Raw genomic sequence first — 21,022 nt, forward strand, 5'->3', positions numbered from 1 at the left:
TTATTTATGATCTAGGATCTGTTTCATTGCCTTATTCCTTCTTGAATTGCAGTTCACAGACATCTGCCATGTTCTTACTGAACTTTCATTCTTATTTCCTTTTCAGCTTCCACGCATTCCTAGGTACTTAACATGCTACATGGAAAATTGTGTGGAACATAATTATTCCAGTCATGCACAAAGAGAGAACCTGCACTGCCACTTTTCCCATTTTAAGTCCCACTCCTACCAGCATGCATTTCAAAGTGTTCTGCATTACCTGCCAGTTACTTCTTTTATCTTTCATTTCTACTCTCAGTTGTCATGTCACCACTTCATTTGTTTTTCTTGTGCTTCTGCCTCCCCTCTGCAAGGGGCAAATATTGAAGGCAATATTTGACAAGAGTAAAACTGGAATATTTGGCAAGAGTAAAACTAGAAAACTACCATCACATTTTCTACTCGAAGGAACTGCAGTTACTAAAAGCACTTAAAGTTGTTTTTAAACAACTTTCCTATGTGATCACAGCTATTATGGCACATCAGATACAAGGCCTCTAATGTTTAAGCCATAAACTGCACCACTGGACTGCCTTTGTACTTGCTCTGAAGGAAATCCTAATAAAGTCTCCAACTTCCAGCTCCTAACTGATGAAAAATTCAGTAATACCCTGCCTCCAGACCAGATGGAGAATTTGACTGGAACCACATTGGCAATTTCTTAGATATTAAAGCTCCTCTTTCTTTTTGTTGTGCTAGGGAAGAAAATAAAGGGTCGATTCAGGACTGAAAGTAATGCTTACAAATACTTCAGACATCATTCCTCTCAATTTCTATCATTCCAAAAATTAAAAGCACACATCCTTATTCTGGAGTGGAAAGAAACTTACACTTAATATATACTGGCAATGAATTTGAAAAAAGGGATTATGGCATCTCTGACCATTCTCACGGGATTATATTCTGACCAGTATTTTTTAAACTATTTTATGTATTTCAAATAAAAACATTTAAAAGAAAACACATTTTAAAATTAAGAAACCTCTTATAAAAACACCCATTCTACATTCAATTATTAGCAAACCATCCAGAAAGAATATCAGGACTGAAAAACTCCTAATTCTTTCCCTGGTGCCAAGTCTTGTACTGAAAGTCAAACATGTTACTGCACTGAGGGGACCCTATAGTGAAATTCATGGGGTTTGATGCCTCTGTTGAGTCAGAAATCATTAAAAAAACCCAAACCCCAAAAAACAACAACAACAAAAAAAACCAACAGAAGTTGCAAGAGCATATTTAATAGAGGTTAATTGTTCATATTTGGGAAGGGGAGTCCTAACTCCATACTTCTGTGCTTAAATTAAGCTATGTTGGATTTTTTTCACCCAAGATATTACTGCTAATACAAAGACACTATTTGTGTGTCCCTGTAACCTCAATACTGCTTAGTCACATTTTTAGAGGTTTCTATGAAACTGATCGGTAAAGTTTCTCCAAAAATTTCCTTTCCTAACTCAGAATATAAAGAAAATGTAAAGAACAAAGCAGAAGATGCATTGCTGCAATTACAGAAAATTAAAATCGCTTGAAAATTTCAGGGTTTTTTCTTCTTAATTAGAGGATTAAAACATTCCATAACACTGCACAAAAGACATGGGGATGAAACAGCACAGATTTACCTGGATATTTCCTCAGAGGGCTGAGGGGAAGAAACAACCACAAAAAGCAAACTCTAAATTAACAGCAGAGAGCAGCAGTTCAAGTTTCTACAGAAGAAATTTCTACTGCATGGAAGGTGTAGATATATAACCAACTTATTTTGCACTGACACCTACTACACATACAGATATATATATATATATTTATATGTACTTGTAGCTTGCATGCACACTTCAGCAGAAAGGTAAAATGCAGTGATTCACAGAGCAGGAAGTCTTTATCACAGCAGTAGAATTAGAGCTTTCTCAAACCCCCCAAACACAGTCTTACTGTATTACCTGAGCAGGAGTGGAGAAAACCCTTAAATACAATGTTCAGAGGATAACTGTAGAAGAAATGCACAATATGAAAAGTCCAAGAGAGGCAGACCAATTCTGACCATTGTTCAACAAGCCAACACTTACTGAACTTACTGAATTCCTCTATAATTCCAGCAGCATTCTCTCTCAGATGTAGAAAGGCTGTGAGGATTCTCCAAGAATCATCACAAAATTGAAATTTCCCCCAGAAATTCTCATCTAGTCTGGAGTGAATGGGAAAAGATCTCCTGGAACATACTGATCTAAGAGCCAGCAGATCTTGTGCCTCACACATGCTAATGCAGACCCAGCTTCCCTGGCACTGAAGAGCAGAGATTTGAACCCACAGCCATCCTGCCCACCTCATCATTCCAGGAGAAAACAAGCACCACCAGGAAAATGGATTCTTTTCTGCAAAGAATGGAAGAAGAAGGGAGAAAGGAAAATAGTGGCAGGAAATTGGAACCTTGTCACTGGCAACATTACATCTTTTTAACTGATTACTATGATACTAATTACCAGAGAAAATTAATTTAAAGTGCAACACTATATAAGGATAGCTGACTCTAAACAAAAGCGGGCTATTTACACTTAGAAAATTTATTAGACAGTGTTATCCACCCAGTCTTAGCATATAAACCCTAACTTCTCAAAAGCATTTAGCCATCTAATGTACCTTCCAACTCAACCCACTCAATGATTCCATGATCTACTCCTACTAACTTCCATGGCAGGGAACTTGGACACCTTTGCAGAGCTTTAACTACTAATAACTGCTAAATGTATGGACACTATTTTGACAAAAAACAAAAACACCCAAACAAACAAAACCAAAAACAAAACAAACAAAAAACAAACAAACAAACAAACAAAAAACCCACCACAAACAAACAAACAAAAAACCCCCCAAAAATCAAAACACCTGAAAGGTTAAAACCCCTTGGTAAATGGCATTCAATGATTGAGTGTGCAGCTATAAGAAGACAATGCAGACTATAAATACATCAACCTGTCACAAGCACATACCTGTGTAGCTAAAAATAATAGCCAAATTAGAGCTGATCCAGACTCACCAAAAAGAGAGCATTAATAAAATCAAATCTCAGCTGTGCAATGACTGGAACAATCCAATGATTATACTAAAGTGATGCTCAAATACATTTGGCTGCAAAGAGGAGCAAAAAGGTTACCCTTTTCTTGTTTCCTCTCATTACCTCTGTTACAGTAACTTACTTCTGACAAGAAATTCACCATGAATTAATTCAATTAGTAAAAAGATCTTTAAAAATAATAAACTCAGGATTTGTAATGTCAGGAACAACACTGACACCTCCAAATCTCTCATTTCAAAGCTTTCCTGTTGTTCATAAATTAGTTAAAAACCCAAACTTTTTAATACAAAGAAACAGAAAAGCACCACTTCAAAAGGTATAAAATGTGAGTCAGTCTGGAGCCTTGCAGAGTAGCTGACACAGCTGATAAGAATAGTCCCCTGCACAGGTGTTGGCATGTTCTGACTAAGCTCCCAGTCACAGCCTTGGCACAGCCAGCCTCTTTTACTGCCACTGAGGCTCTCCACTCACACACATCACCAGATGGCGGCTAGAAGCTTACTCCATGTGTATCCTGTCAAAAAATAGAAATAAACTACACAGACTGTAAATAGCTCCTTGCTATGACTCCCAAACCAAAAATCAGTTCACTTAGCACCAAGGCTAACAATATATGTGAGTGTATTAGCTTGTGTGGTTGTGTTTTTAAAAGCAATACAGGAGTTATCAAATACAACAATACAACCTCTCCAATTATCCTTAAATGTGCTCCAAATATTGTCAGACTTCTCTCCTCACTCTTTTTATAAACTGTGTAATAAAACACTTAATTAGTACATAATAAACTGTCTTCCATTAAAATAGAACAAAACTCTGTAAGTAAACAATTATGCCAACAAAGCCCTGTCAGCTTCTCTTCATTGTCATTTCTCAATTATTTTAGCCTGGGTGGATTTTTGAGACCAAAGCAAGCCTGCACACAGTGTTCATCACAGCTCTGGTGACAGGCAGGAATCGGTCATGAACTATGAGTTTCAAGGGGCAGGATCAGAGCAAGGGAAGTTTACCCAACAAAAGAATAGGAGCAGCAGAATAAACAGCTGCCTAAAATTTGGTAGCCTGGAACTCAAGAGAGCATCTCCTTCCAATTATTACTGTTTGGAGAAAACCAATTGCTCAACAACTGACTGTACATCAAAAAAATCCAGGTAAAATACACTCAAAATAAGGATTCCTCTCTCAAGGGATAATTTTTTTAAGTAAACCTATCTCCTATTTCATCTCTATCTTCATTACTATTTTTCTCATTTGTAATATTGAAAAACCAAGGACAGTATCTTCACATTAACCAACCCTGTGATCTATTTCAAAACATACAATTGGGGTATTCTTAAGTATTACATTACTATGACTCTGTGCTGCTCTTTGATTATTTGTCTGCTGGGTTCAAGCCAGGGCATGTACATGTTGTACCAAAGAACAATTTCTACAGCAAGTGTGAAGAATTGTGAATTCCTCCGCTATTGCTAACATCCCTTCCAGACTGAGACATGTCACAACTATATGCATTGTTCTTAAATTATCCACAAGAGTTAAGTAATCTAAACAGAATTTTAAAAAATTATAACCATTACACACCAGAAGTGTGGAAATATAGTGTAGACATTTTCCTATTAACAAGTACCACTGATAAACTAAATTTTTTAATGAATAAATATTTTTTAAATACTATGAACTGTGATTTTGCATAGTGATTTTTTCTTGTTTATCTCTTTTTTTTTTTTTTTTTGTGAGAATGAACTCTTGAGAGATTTACATCACAGCAAATCTCAGTTTTTGCTGTACTGCTTCAAGATTGCAGGTGCTACAGAAACATGGGGGAGGTTTGCTTTCTACAGTGAGTGAAGCATTCCTGCAAAAATAGAAACAGCTTCAGATTTCTAGTAAACTGTAAATGTCTGATTGGCTGATCTGCTTTGGTTAATTTACAGTATATAACATATATTGAACTATAGATATACAAGGTAAAAACTTGGAAACAATACAGAATTATGGTATAAAATACACAAAAGAAATGCAAACTGAAACTGTCCACTGAGTACCTGGTGTTCTGCTGTCACACCAGCATGCTGTGGCCTTTGTTCTGAGTAACAGAATTCTGTAACTAGGCTTTCAAACCTGTGTGCTCAAACTTTGTAATTCAGCACCTTAACAGAAAGGATTTAGAGAATTTACAAAGAGAGCAGAGACAGGAAAGAGAAAGGGAGCTGCTAAGGAGGAAAGAAGACTTTGGAAAGGAAACAGGAAAAAAAAAAAGCATTCTTCTGAATGAGCTGTGAAACCACTTGGCTCATTCTGCTTTTCAGCTCCCAAAACCAAGCTCAGAAATCATGGCCAAACTCCATAGTGAGAAACTAAACTGCACTTCTGAAAAAACAAATCTGCAATATGAGAAGATTCCTCATGTGTCCACAAAATCATTTAGCAGTCATGCTTTACAAAGTCATTGAGTGTAGGGGCAACAAACGTGAGTTGCCTTTGTTGTCTGAACAGGACATGAATTATTTCTGTTCCTCTGGTGTAAAAGCCCACCTGTAGAGAATCATTCCAGGCTGGCTTCCAGCAGAGATCTGCCCAACCTCAGCCTCCCTGCTGACAGAGGTTGCATTTTGCTCACTGCATGTAAGAGCAGGTACGATCAACTAATCCGTGATTATACAACAATAGTTTTAATCATGATCAAACCTGTCAGGCCTAGATTTGAACTGGAAATCCAATTACAAAGAGGCCTGTGACACATTAACATCATCCTCATAGTATGTGACACTCCAGTGAAACAGTGTCACATTTTCTGGAGGAAATGTTCTGATTATTAATTCATAAACTGTTTGGAGTAAAGACTCGGTATTTTATTTCATTTGATTTCATTGTATTCAAACAGAAACAATTAAGATTTTACTTTCCACTCCCAGAAGTGCTGTTTGAATATACAAGACAAACAACCCTGAACACTGTGAGCAGTGCCAGAGCTCTTAGGGTATGTTAGAGATTTGTTACCATGAAAATGAAATGCTAATGCTGAATTTCATTTTTCTTAAAGTGATGTTGACATATGCAAAGGCTTTGTTTAAATATTGGAAAAAAAGATTGAAACACCAAAATCCATAACTTACTACAGAATAGTTAATTTAAAATATAAATACCACAGTCAGCACCTGAGCCTTTCCCTCCAGATTTTGGTGCTCTGAGCAGTAATTTCATATTTCACTCACATTTCACTAATTTTAAAGAGATCTAGTTTTATCCATGAATAACTTTAGCTGAACTACATTAAAATGGAAAAAAACCAAACCAAACCAAAACAAAACCCCCAATTAATATTAAGTGTGGCTTCCCTGAATCTACTTTTTTTTGTGTAAGTATATCAAGCAGTAGTTCATATATTGCCTTTTTAGCCTGAACACCAAGCTAAGGTTAACTGCTGAAATGTAGACTGCAAATACACCTGGAAAAATACTCCTTTAAAAATAGTGGTGATTATTTACCCAGTTCAAATACAATTACCATTCTGAACATTTTGACTTGCCGTTGTGTATCAATTACAACTAACACTTTTGTGTTTTATCAATACTCAAAACCACAAAGCAGATTATTGATTTGTTGTATTGAAAATTAAAACAGTATAAAGAGTCTCCAAATTTTTACATAACTCTTCCCAACTCCTGCATCGTAAACTTTTCATAATGAAACAGATCTTGGGAAAAAATAAATGGAGGAACTATAGCTGGAAATAAACTTTTGTAGAATTTATATATTTTTTTTCCTCTCATACAAGAAAAAACCCTTCTTAAAAATCATAGACATTTTTCAAGTGAAATTAAATTGTAACTGAGGTACCCAACACTACTCATGTCTCGTGTAGTGCATTCTACTGTTAGTTAGTGCCTCTCCTTCCTTGAAACAGAGATGGTGGCAGAGGTTTAACATTCCAAAGATCATTGGAATTGCACAGTTAGAGATGTTGTACCAGCAGAATTCCCTTCGGGGGCTGTAAGCACCGAACATCTGTTAGAGAACAACCAAACAAGCACAACTAAACCATCCCCCTCCTCTTCCCCCCAGAACTCCCAAATGCTTTCCAAGAGAAATGTTAAGGTCTTGACACTTTAATTAAAGGGAAAACAGAGCGTTGGTCCTGAGTTAATGAAATTGCTCAATTACGGTCTCCAAGGCCAACACTGCTGACATGACCAGCAGCTGTGCAAGCACCGTCCCTCCTCCTGCTGTGGCTGTTCTGTAGGGAGCCTCTGGTGCCTCTCCAAAGTTCTCTCAACTCAGGCAAAGCCAAATCCCTTCCTACAGCCCAACAGGAATGAGGGAAAGTGCTGCAGGAACTCTGAGGGATAAAGGAAACCCTCATGGATAGTACAATTCCTAACTCTCTCCATTTGTCTGTCCTGAGGAAAACTGCAACAGCTAGTTGTAAAAGCAAAGAAAACCAAACATTTAAAAGCCTTTATGTCATTTTTTTTGTATCTGTTACATCTTCTCTGCAAAGAGAACTCTAAGGTTTTTTTCTTTAATTTAATACAGTTTCAGTACATCCCTCTTTTAGGAGATCAATGTATTTGCATACAAAACCCAGTCATTTTATTAATCAGCAGTTTTTGCAAGTGACTATAACAAGAGTGAGATTCACAATCTCACTTAGGACAGCCTATTATTTTAAAATCTGTCATTACTGACACTCAAACATAGAAGGAAATATATGAATATGCAAAGCCTATGAACAATTAGAATTAGGACCAAAATGCTTTTACTTCCCAACAGCTTTCTCTATTGGTTCTCCATCTTGGGGGCCTGTCACTTTATTATTCTTGGCAGCATGCAGTGACTTAAAATAAGCCTTGTCCTTCAGCACAAAGAAAATCCTTTGGATGCTCTGTGAGGTAGTTTTATCAAGTACCAATGGCTTAAAGAATCAACTTTACTACTAAAATGCAAGTTGATTTAACAAAGCTGCAAAGGTGGACAGAAATTCTATAATAAGTCATCTTTATAATTTAGTCTCACAACTGTATGACTATTTTCTTTATAGCTTTATTTGTAGCTAACATTCTGAAGCATTTTCTCATTTTCTCCATGTAGGCCCAACATTTTTAAACACATTTGAGCAAATCCTAAAACTAAAGACATCATCACGTTTTCTTTCACATTACAGAATACAATAGACAATTTTTTAAAAAAAACATGGATTTCAGCTAAAAAGCAGCTTTCTTTTGATCATTTTCAAGTCCATAGCACAAATATTTTTTTTTAAAAATACAGAATTGCCTAACATATAATTTGATTCTTTTAAATTAAAATCCATCAAAGCCAACTAAAGGATACATTTTAGATTACACCCAGTTAATCTTGGACCATACTCTTAACATTTGAGTCACAAAACATTAATTCTGCAAGTAGAAGGAAAGAGGCATCATATTCTAAGGACATACATTTTCTTTGCTGCTTAACACCCACTGTACTCTGAATGACTCTTACTCAATTTCTACTTTATTACTACTTGCTCTAACAAGTTGTTTTGTAATTTGGGATTTGCTTTTGGGTTTATTTCTGTTTATTTAACAGAATTATTTTCTATTTTAAGGAAGCATCCTGTCTCCCCTCAGGGTTCTTTTCTGTAGACTAGCCAATTTCACTTTTCACCCTTTCTTTGACAGCTTCATAGACTTCTAATCATTCTTACTGCTCTGGTGTAGATGCTCCTGTCTTAGGTTGCAATGCAAGATGTAACCAGCAGTCTGTATTCTATTACCAGCTGTTAAACCAGGTGGGGCTGTGTTCTTTATCTCCTCCAGGCCCCATCCTCCCTCCAGGGGATCTCTGCTGTCCATGGGCCATCCAAGCTCACTGCAGGGCTGATACAATTCCATCATCCCATGGGGAGATGCTCCACCCAGGGGGAGGAGCCCAGCATTCCCACCTGGATAAAACCTGGCATTCACAACACCAGGGCAGCCTGTTCGCACTGGATTCCCAGAGGGAGACCAGACCCATCTCAGCACCAGTGGATCTTCAGAGGAAAACTACACTCTTCTACAGGATCACTGCTTTCTACAGAACCACATCTGTCACTCCAGGAGGACTGCAGCCACCATTTAATTGGACTGCTACCAACACACTGACCAACAAGGTGTCAGGTTGTATTCTGACTCTGTCACTGTTGGTTTTTTTTGGTGGGTTGTGTTTTTTTTTTTGTTTTTTTTTTTGTACTACTACATTTCTGATATTCCTAGTAAAGAACTATTATTCCTATTCCCATATCTTTTCTGGAATGCCCCTTAATTTCAAAATTACAATAAATTGGCGGGAGGGGGTTTACATTCTCCATTCCAAGGGAAGCTCCTGCCTTCCTTGGCAGAGACCTGTCTTTCCAAACCAAGACAGTTCCACTTGTCTCCTGAAGAGCTGTGACCAGACTGCACACAAAAGTGCAGCCAAGGCCACATGCCATGTGAAATTAGCAAGAGCAATACTCCACATGCTCCAGGCAATATTCCTGGTTTACACTGCAGCACAGTGTTCAGCTGTTCCACAATATTATGTGCTATTCAACTCATGTTAAGCCTGTTATACACAGCATACCCTAGAGCCTACTCTAATTAAAAGCCAATGATCAACTCTTTCTAATCTTCTTGATCTCTATTTGTACATTGGATCATTTTTTAAAGGCAGAGTTTTGTACCTCTTCTTACATGGTCTGTTATTTCCTTAGATCATTCTCCAATAGGTCAGGTTTGGAATTCCATTCCTGTCCTCTGCTGCAATTGCTGTTCCAGCCCCACCAAACCCAGGCCACTTGGTCTGCAAATTCTGTCAGCTTATTTTCTGTTCCATTTTCCAGATCATTAAGGACAATATATCCCTACAAAAAAGCCTCTTTGGTATATCTGCATGTTCCTAATTTATTTTCCATTAATTAAAAAAAAAAAATTATGTCAGGCCAAATTTCCACAGTTGTTCACAGGAATTAATCTGTATGACAGTATCCAAAGTCTTTTTAAAATCGAAGTGCTCTTGTATGTTATCCATGGTACCTCTTATCCTTCCATGGATACAATATAATCTGGATTTAAACAATTTTTCCTTGCAAACCAATTTTCCCGGTTAATTCTTTTCCTGGTTTCTTGCAGATATTGGGTAAAATTTCAGTTATACACTGCCAACTTCCTTAGGAATATAAGTTATACTGTCTAGTCTATGATTTCTTTTACTTTTTATCTCATTTGAAACACAGACACTGTATTTTCTTTTCCTTTCTCTAGGCTGCAGTCTTATATTTGGGTAACTTGTATTAATTTTCTTAGTTCCATGTCTGCACTTTTATTATATCAGGGAAGGGCTGTGGAAATAAGCATTCCCAGTATTATCTGTCAGTCACCTACTCTCTTCTGAATATCAAATCAGTGCTTTCTTAGCCACATTATTACAAACACAAAATGATTGTCTGTTTCATTTAGGACCCTTCCTAACTACTTTGAGATGAGACCATCTTTCCAATTCTGTCTCCAATACACCTGTGCTGATTTATATTCAAACTCAATTATCTGATTTAGTAACCACTTGGTTCATCTCCCCTTCTACTTGAGAGCACAGGAACAGCAGTTCTTGTACATTTTGTACTCTTTTTTCCATAGAACTGAGGAGAAATTTCAGTGTAATACATGTACCCATGTGATATTTCAACCCAAAGTCTTACTAATTACAAAAGCCATCTCTGTATGATCACTGGATTTTACTTCTCTATTTTTAATATACACTATGGCCATAACTGCAAAATCTGTTCCACAGAAACAGATAATTCCTACACTCCAGACGTGTCCAACATACCTTTAGATAAAGTTTTACACCAAGTAAAACTTCAGAAAATTAAACTGGGTTGTAATATATGTAGAAATATAATTTAGTGAACATAAAGAAGATGCAATTGTCCTGCTAAGAACTTATAAAAGCAATCAAACATAGAATGTACTCTGAAAGGAACCTGAGAGAATAAAAATAGGAAAGTTTTCAAGAGCATAATAAAATTCACATTATCAAAGGTTCTCTACAATTTTAATGACCTGTGAGTGCATTTTAATTAATTTAAATGTTTAAAGCAGTACTCTGTGCACATTCTTAATCTAAGAATACTTATGCTATTGATACTGGCTTATTGAGGGCCAGATATGTAAACAGTTTAGACTAATTGTCTGTAACTACAATTTAATTTGGTCTCATAACAAAGATTGTAAAATCAGGATAATGCATTCTCTTAGAAAAAATAAATAAATCCAGTTCTTTTTCCATTCCCTCTTTCAGCTATAAACTTCACATCAAAGGGACTCTGTGTTTTAAATGACATGTCAGCTTTTACAGGATATTGCAAAAACAGAATGTATGTCTGTCCTTGAAGTAAATGTTCTAGCTCAGCTATGACTCATATTTGCATCTACTTAAAAGCACAGGCATTTGTTAGGTCACTATTTAGCTACCAGACACAGAAGAGATGTTAAATCATTTCCATCACCATAGTTCACTGCTATGTAACAGTGCAGTTAATACAAACATTTATAATTTTGTCTCAAGGATACAATCTCATGACAATATAGTGGCTTTTTACTGAATGGGATATAATCCAAGTGCCTGAACTTATAAATTGGATAACGTGTTCCCTCTAAACTTTTGAAAGCTTTAAAAGTTCACTTACATTTACTGAAACAGGCTTGATAATACTAGACAGTGAATTTTACCCAGATTTTCCACATCTTCTGTTCTCTTTTTCTCTATTTTGATGTAGATGCATATGCAAAGAAAGGATTTCAATTGCATTTATTTCTTCTATATATTCCTCACTGAAGTCCATGGAACTGACCAAATTCATGCTCTGATGCCTGCCTCCTTTGTGGTATAGAGAGAATTTAAATTAATCATAATCTCAGTAAGTATAAATCAATTTTACCCTTCCCAATAAAACATTTAAATGACTTATGGAACACTCTTCAGTAGATGTTCATTCATGCTCAATCACTGTAAGAAAGAATCTAAGTTACATAACACACAGCAGAACTTAAAAGATCTTTTGATATAGGTCAGAGGAGATGAGACACCACACAAACTTGATTACAAGCATCACAGAAATTCACCTAAGGAAGGGAAGGCTCTCCTTTTGCCTCATCCTTTTGATGGGAACAAATACTTAGGACACATAAACACCTAAATAAGAACACACTATTTTAATTCAATAAATTGAATTAGAACCATAGTTCATTAAATGTGCACTACAGGACAGAGTTCTGCCTCTTCTGTTTTAAACACACTTTTAACTCACCTCTTTATACTCCATACATTCATCATTCCATCTGTCATTTATTTCTAACATCCCAAGCAGTAATTCACGTGCACTATCCAAGCTGGAATCCCTTATTAGGGGAAAGGAAATATTTAGAAGTAATAGATCCAGGAAATGTGAAGTGAAAATGAACTATTGTTCCATTTGGAAGGGATGTTAATCTCACACCTAAAGTTTTAGATTATTGCTTAGCCATGGAACAGTCTAGTATATTCAAACATGCCCATATTTTCTGATGCCTTATTTCTATTTCTTAACCCAGTTTTCTAACCCATTGATTAAATAAAGACATCAGGGCCTCTGGTGGGACTCCTCTGGGAAACATAAGCTCTGTAGAAACACAGATGCTTGCCAGAACAGTCAACTAACTGTGCTCATGAATTTCAACGAACAAGAGACAGACAGGCACACTACCTGTGCAGAGTTTGTATTCTGGGGGTGAAGCATAATTCTGCTGAAGTCTTCCATAAAAATCCTGATTACTTCAGTAGAAACAGAAACAGAAGAATGATTACTTCTTGGATTGTGAAATTTTATCTGTTCACAAGTCAGAATGAAGAGGGGAGGTACCTCTAAGAGTCTAGCATGGAAATTTTCCACTGCTCCATGAAAAACAGGGAAAGTGGAGATGGACTGACTGGCCATCAGATACTAATAGGGGTGGGGACAGTATGGAGAAATGTTTGTATATATGGTGAGAAGTGTTTCAGTAAGCAACAGAAGAGATACAGACAGATATATAGATTTTTTTTTAATTTGAAGGCTCAGAAGGGGAATAAAGAATGAAAACAGAACTAAAATGATGTGTTTCTCTGTAGAGAGGTGCACTGCCAAAGTGAAACACATTAAATGCTCTGGCAAAACTGGGCAGAAACCTACAAAAATTAATTACCATGGACATATTCTTGTGGGGACAGGGAAAGGAAATACTGAAGTTGCTTCTGACTGTATCACCATCAACTAAAGCTTTTTTCCTTCTCAAAAAATACAGTTTAAACTCTTAACTGTAATTCTCAAACAAAAACAGAGCAGCGTAACAGTTCTGAAAGCTTCTGAAATTTTAGATATTACAATGTTTACCCCAATTTGGAAAAACAGAAAAGCAAGGTTATGTTGTCCCAAAACACAACCTTGCTAAATAAAACAATCAGAATAAAGTAAACATTCTTTTCAATAATTAAAAAAAAAAAAATTCGATCAAGAATTAATTTTGATTTTGCACAACTTCCAAACTGAAGTAGTAACCCACCTCTGGTATACTGAGGTTTAGAAGCTCTGACTACTAGGCAATTACCAGGTTTCTGCCCTTAGTCTCACAGATGTCCCTTTTAGTCCCAGCTGGAACAGTCTGAAATGCTGGAAAGGTTTGCAAGCACTATGGAACACATCAAGGTTTCTCAAGTTACAAAAGAAACACAACAGAGCAAGAAGCAATTACAGCCAGTGCTCCTCTGCTAGGTGATTGCATTGGAAAAGAAGACTGCTAGCTTCAATTAATCAGAGTTCTTGTAATTCCCTGAAAATTTAATTGTAATAGAAACCTGTATTAAAAATAAAAACCTTGTTACCTACCTGTCCTATTTACTTCAACTAAGCAGGACTTCTTTTAATGACATTGGACAGGTGTCTTTCAGCACAGCTTAGTATAAAGAGGATTGATACTGTCCAGCTGGAAAGAACACAGTACCTTTAGATCTCTCTTGCCCATCTTCTCTTCATCTTCACCTGCATCACAGGAAGAGCTTGCAACAACAAGGAATTTTTGCTGCCTGGCTTCCCGAAGAGCTTTCTGGGTGGGACCTTCAAACTCTTTCTTCCTTGTACAATTATGGCCTATTATAAAATAAACCAAACAAAAATATCATCAGAATGCTTTTTATTTACTCTTCTGGAAGCTATCTCCTTACTTAATATTAGCCAGACATGTGAAGTCCTCAAAGACCACTTTAAATAAGAAGATATCCAGGTTACTGTGCCATCCATATAAAGAATTCCAGGTCTACTTGTATCTCTGCTCCACAAATAATTTCATTTTATCTAAAGGGTACCTAGACTTGGCCCTAAAAATGCAATAATCTTGCAGTACAGACAGAATCACAGGGAAATGGATACATTCCTTCACATCCTACAGAGCCACAGGAAACATCAGCTCACTGCCTCCTATCCAGTACCCACCACCAATGCAATATTCTGATTTTCAGCTCATAATTCCTTTTGTTTCCCTGCACTTTCTGCCAACCCACCTTTCAAACAAGGAATTACTGATGAACAGGTATCTCAGCAGAGAAATCCTAAGCAGGTAACACAGCTTTAAATCATCAAGGGCTGAAAGGGATGGGATGAAGAATACAGCACACGTGGACTACAGCACAAGGCCTGGCAGAAAGGACACTGCTCTCTGACAGCCTTGGCATGTGCAGCCCACACAAATCCAAACACAGCCCTTTGGGATCCTTGCATCTTGTTGCAGTGCTCTGTTGGATGGACATGGGTCTACATGAAAAAGAATGTAATACTGATTTCCAACAGGATTTGGGCACTTACATCAGTCCATTTTTTCGGAAAAAAAAAACAAAACTCTGACTGAAAAAACACATTAAACAGCTAAAATCCAGACTGAAACAAATGTACTTCACATTATGCATCTCTAAATAACTGCTCTTGTAAAATGGTTTTATTAAGACCTTTACACCAAAATGCAAACCTGATGATTTAAACCGGGGGAAAAAACCCAAACACTCCCTCCACTCTTGAGGCAAAAAAAAGCAGATCAAGCAACACAAAACCTTTCTGTATATCCAACCTGAATACAACTGGAACTAGTGGAAAAAAATATGCCTGGATTAAAATAAACTTTACTATTTATTTATTCTCACTGTTTTAACAGTTGAAGCTACTGTCACAGATATCCTGAATAATAACTTTTCCAGAAGAACAGTAAACAGAAAAATTGGTTTGTATGTCTAACACGTTCTACTCACTCAGTAACTGCTATCCACTAGCATGGACAGCGCAGAGTATTTGGTTTGTTGGTCCTTTTCAGAAACAAGTACCTATAAAGCAACAGTGTCATGACAGTTCCAGAGCTTTAAAAGTCAGTAACTATGAACAAAAAAGACAGAATAAGTTCCAAAGAACTGTTGCACTTAGATGTCAACAGCTTAAGTTTAAAGATTTTCTAGTCTGATTGCATTGCACATGGAATAGGCACAACCAGGCTCATTTTAAATTTCTTTTTGCATGACCTTCTAACTGCAATTGCATCAGATCAAGGAAAGGAAGAGCACAGCTAAGAGTCTCAGCAATGAGTTAATTCAACCATGAGTAAAGAAACTCATTGAGTTTAACTTTTGAATATAATTGGGTAATAAATAAGCAGCTGTTGTTTTCAGAAAATACAAGACTACTGAGCAAGGAGCAGTTTTATAACATGTTTAGAATCAGCTGGTAGAGCAGTGTTCACTTAGGTTTATAAACAAGCCACAATCAACACTGCTGAATTCCTGCAAGCAAAAGGGGTCTTTTTTCAGAGCATCACTTAACACTGTGTTTTGATCTGTAAGGAGGGGTGCAAGCACTGTTAATATCCACCAATATCCTAAATAAAATATCAGCTGTCTTGCTTTGATAATTTGATTCTTCTATGTATGGTCTTGCTACCATATCAGGAAGGACCAGATTTAAAACACAACCAGCTTTTAATGCAAATATCCTTTTAAAAAAATCCATTACTTTAAAAAAAGTAATCTGAACTCAAAGTACAATTTTTTTCAGAGCTGATCTCTGAGTGGGCATCAGAGAGAGAGAACTGACCCACAGGACGAGAAAGTCCTAACAATAATTGCTAACTAGTTCCTATCCAACTACTACATGGCCTTCATATCAATTTGAAACAAGCAAGGCAAGAATTAGGTTTCTTTAGGTGTCTTAAAAATTATTAGATGTTCTTCTCTTGAAGGATTCTGTACAAAGCTGAACAGCAGCCTGACAGTGAGACAGCAAAAAACTGCTAGTAAATAAATTACACGCTCTGTATTGTGGATGCTATCTTCAATTGCTTGAAATGCAGCAGGATGAAATCTCCTACATCAAATGCCTGAGTAATAAAGTCCAGAATAGTTGCCCTAAAATTAACATTAGGTACTGTTAATTTTTTTTCTACCTAGCTGCCAGATACAAATTTACAATGCAAACTCATTGTGAATACTAACTAGCTCCCCTTTGTTCTTTATTGTGCACTACATGACTCAGAGAGAAAAACAGCAACCCCAAACTAAACCAAACACAGTCCCAGAATGGTTTGGGTTGCAAGGTGCCTTAAAGCTCATCCACTTCCACCCCTCTGATGTGGGCAGGGACACCTTTCACTATCCCAGCTTCCTCCAAGCCCTGTCCAGCCTGGCCTGGAACATTTCCAGGGATGGGGCAGCCACAGCTTCTGTGGGCAACCAGTGCCAAGCCTCACCACCTTCACAGGGCAGAATTTATTCCTAATATCTAATTTAAACCCATTATCTGTCAGCATGAAGCCATTCCCCCTTGTCCTGTCACTACATGCCCTTGTACAAAGTTCCTCTCCTGTTTACTTGGAGTGGATGTGCAGAACCTCACAGTTCAGCAAATCCAAAACTAATTAAAAGCCACTCTCAGTGCCCTCTAGCCAAACCAGCATTCCAGGTGTCCCACCCACAGTCAGGTGAGGCTGTGGGACAAATGCAGCCTCAGGAGCAGTGAAGGGCAATCCCCTGTGCTGGGCAGAGCTTTCCTCCTTCCTGCAGGCTCTGCACTGCAGGGAAAGCAAACACCTGCCAGGAGCGGCAGCTCAGCCTGGCCAAGGACCACCTGCCACTCTGGGTGTGCACTGTCCTCTAACTCAAACATCTCGATGCACAGAAGTCAGCCCAGAACACTGAAAAGTGCAGCTGGGAGTCTCCTTACAGCCCAGATTTCCTACTCCAACAGCAATCTGGATTTTGAGAAAAATTAGGCAAACATTTCTCCAGTATCCATGAGAAATCCACGTTTCTTATACTCTCTCACAAATAGGAAATCAAGAGGGTACAGAATACAATCACCTTTCAAGAGGCAGCAGAAAGCATTTTAAAAAGAGACAATATCACCCACTGAGACATGAGTATGGCCTACAGAGGGCAATAAAAATTATGTAGTATTAGAGGACAAAGCACTGAAAGAAAATGAATTGAAACACTGATTAATTTGTGATACCCAAGGTATGAAGCAAATTAAGACTTGTAGAAGCATGTGGGTGGCTGATGAGCTTAATTTGTGTTGGAGACTGACAAGAGGCTTTTTATATAATTATTTATCAAATGGCTCCCTTACTTGTCATTTCTTGGTATTACAAAAGGCTGTCAATATTTCTGAAGAATAAACAAGACTGAACAGCAGACTGGATCACAGACTGAGTGGTTTTTAGACTCAAACAACAAATGAAATTATGTTTAATATGAAAAGGAGACATATGGGGCATCCACACTAAAACATGAGCACAGGGAAGATCCCACACTCTATATCTTCAATCCAGAGTGTATCTTAATAGGAAAACAAGGCAATGCTTCCCAGCCTCTTCACCCAACTATAAACACAAAAAAAAAAAAAAAAAAAAAAAAAAAAAAAAAAAAAAAAAAAAAAAAAAACCAACCACCACCCAAAATAAAATTATGTGGCTACTATTCTTTTTCTTTTTCTCAGCCTTGTGTTTTCTAGAGGAACTTTACACAATGGCAGTAATCCCATGAACATGGGAACTAATGAAGCTTGACAATTTTACCTGGGGTGTATTACCACTGCTAAAGGAGGTTTGGGCTTTAACACCTGGGGGAAGAAAAAAAAAAAAACAAAAAAAACCAACAACAACAACAACAAAAAAAACAACAACAAAAACAAAACGAACAGGTATTGAAGTTGCCTTAATTGGAACAAATTCTTCACCTGGAAGTTGTATAATATTCGTAGGGCTCTCTAACTTCAGGTAAACAGTTATCTACGATAGGAGTCCTGCTCATGACTAAGGCAGGTGCAACATCCCCCTCACATGTGAATACTCTGTTGGTCAGAGGATGGGATTCACCACTTCCATTTTGCACCATCCCACTTATTTTCAGGAGAATTTAAGACATCTGGTTTCTTTGAAACTTACCTTACCATCAAATGTAGCTGCAATTGAAAAATAAGTTCAAAATTATTAGTGGGATTGATCCTCTCAGAGAATGTGATAGCATGAGCTTCATTTACTTAGGAAAACAGAGGTGCTAGGGTTTTCCTGATGGTGTTAGAAAAAAATAATGTAAAAATGACACAGGGAAGTAGTGTGGTCCCATACAGATACTATTTCAGCAGGTGTTATATCATCTCAGCAATCTTCTGTAAAAATGAAAGTCTGGATTTCATAATACCAGTATTTTCAAAATGTTTCCAGACCACAATATATGCCTTCTGAAGGGTGAGCTGAGAAAGAATACATGCACACACACAAAAAAGGGAATATCAGCAAATACAGTAACAAAATCAGTCACAAAATGGATTTGTAGGACAAAGTCCTTCCAAGTTACTCATATATTCCATACTGCCTTCAGCAGTCTCACTCTCCTTAGTGAATACACTTCAGAATAAAATATTCAAATGATAAAACTGCTGCTCCAGGTCAGCTGATAAAACGTAGTGCAAGTATTTCTGATTTACTGTTACGCCATATTTGGAGATGCACCACATCAACCAAAAAAAATATATAACCAGTTCGGAGCCTGGTGGATGGGAACACTTTACCTTTTGTCTCAGAGATCTGCTTAGTATATCCGGACTCTAAACCTTCTAATGCAGCCTGCAAACCTGTAACCTGAATTTAAAAAGAGGAAAGAACAAGAGGAAGCAATATGAAAACATTACTTTTGAAGTGTCTGTTCATAACACACAGCATTCATGCTGGTGTACTTCAGTAATTCCACCTATAATTTTTTTACTCTTGATTATTGTCTCTAAGTTATGAACATAACTCCTAATTCAAGATTTTGGAAAGACCCAGAGCAACAATGCAATAAAACACAAGCCACCCAGAATCTCTCAAAACACTTTTACAACTCTATTAAAACAATGCAGACATACAGAATAACAGGGCTTTGACTACAGCAGCAACTTTGAGCCAACTGCTGTCACTGCACTGATCTCACATTTAATGGCACAATATGACTTACAGCTCAGTCACAACAAAACATCACAAAATATGGTCTTCTGCATTAGAAAAAACTCATTGCTCTGGAATGAGTACAGTTCATAAATGCAGAGGTCCTACATATATATATATATATATATTTATGCTCCTGAAATTTCATAGCATTGGAACTGTTCCATGTTTTGTACTCCTGATTCAGCAGAACTCCATATAGACATAAACTTCCTTTTCCTATAGGGCATTTTCTTTTCCTAGCTGAAATTTCAAACATATAATCCTCACTGTTTTATAAGTAAGCCCTGAGGTGACCAGAGAAAAACTGGAGGCAGAGGAAAGGAGGAAATGAGAGATGAAGACTATCAGAAGAGGGTGTGAGCATGGTAAATACCTTTCATTTTACCCACATATAATTGATGCTACTGCCAAAATGCATTTGGGTAGGGTTTCTTCTTTTTTTCTCCTACTTCTTTTCTTAAACACATGCAAGGTAATGTTCTGTCTGTCATCCCTCCTACTTGTGCTCATACTGCTTTCTGTCAAAGGGGCAGAATATCTTGTATACATCAGGTAAGATTAGAGAAGTAAAAGCAATGTTCAAATACTCAAGATAGAAAAACTGTCTCTGTTCTCTTCATAGTTTTGGGTTTTTTTTCTAAACTAGCAGGTCATTCCTGGGTATATTTAGAAAAAAATAAAGTAATAGAGGAAGTTAAAATAAGCTACTTCCAAAGGCATAGATGGAAGTATGGAAACCTGTGTGAATATCACACCTGCTGCACACTGCTGACTCATGTAGAGCAGCCCTGAGCAAGTACTGACATCTGTGGCACCACGTTTCACATCCTTCCACTGCTAATATTCCACCAAACCATCAAACTCACAAAATATTCTACTTCAGAGTATTGCATAAGTCAGGTGCTTTACCAGAAATGTCCTGTGTATGTACCAAAGTGAAAAACAGAAGCTTTCTCACAGCTGTGCAAGTGGTGTTCACCCCATTTTTACCTGCCCCATTGCTTTGTCTCTCTCCAAACTGGTTAACATTTTCTGTGTCAGTGAATTCTGGTATTTTTCTGACAGCTGCTTCAGCACTGGTTCATAGGATGCATAATGTGCCTTCAGCCTGTGAGCAAGAGGAGGAAAAATGATTCCTCACAGATGAGTTAAATCAGAGATTTATATCTGCAAAACTTTTCCCCTCCCCAAACAAATGAGTAAAATTTCCAAAAGGTCAGCACAGAGGAGACAGCAAAGCTGTTTCGTATGTAACCAACCAACTGCAATACCACAACAAAGGAGAAAAAAAAAGTCAGATGAATGAGTAAGAGGATTCACAGCTTGTTTGGTCAAATCTTAAAACAATCCATCTAATTTTGTCCTGTTGTTAATC

General features: G+C 37.2%; 1 protein-coding gene across 1 annotated transcript in view; it reads right to left on the bottom strand.

Annotated features, from left to right (window-relative positions):
* The window catches only part of SPAG16 (sperm associated antigen 16), a 361,603-nt gene that overhangs the window by 321,767 nt on the left and 18,814 nt on the right, over nt 1-21,022 (bottom strand). Inside the window, exons 7-9 of the mRNA XM_083864919.1 lie at nt 20,638-20,755; nt 19,230-19,299; nt 14,131-14,276 (exon numbers count right to left, since the gene is read on the bottom strand). Coding sequence (XP_083721045.1) covers nt 14,131-14,276; nt 19,230-19,299; nt 20,638-20,755 — 334 coding nt within the window. The remainder of the gene's footprint in view (nt 1-14,130; nt 14,277-19,229; nt 19,300-20,637; nt 20,756-21,022) is intronic.

The sequence above is a fragment of the Zosterops lateralis genome (genome assembly GCF_965231275.1).
Source record: "Zosterops lateralis genome assembly, chromosome: 7".
NCBI lineage: Eukaryota > Metazoa > Chordata > Aves > Passeriformes > Zosteropidae > Zosterops > Zosterops lateralis.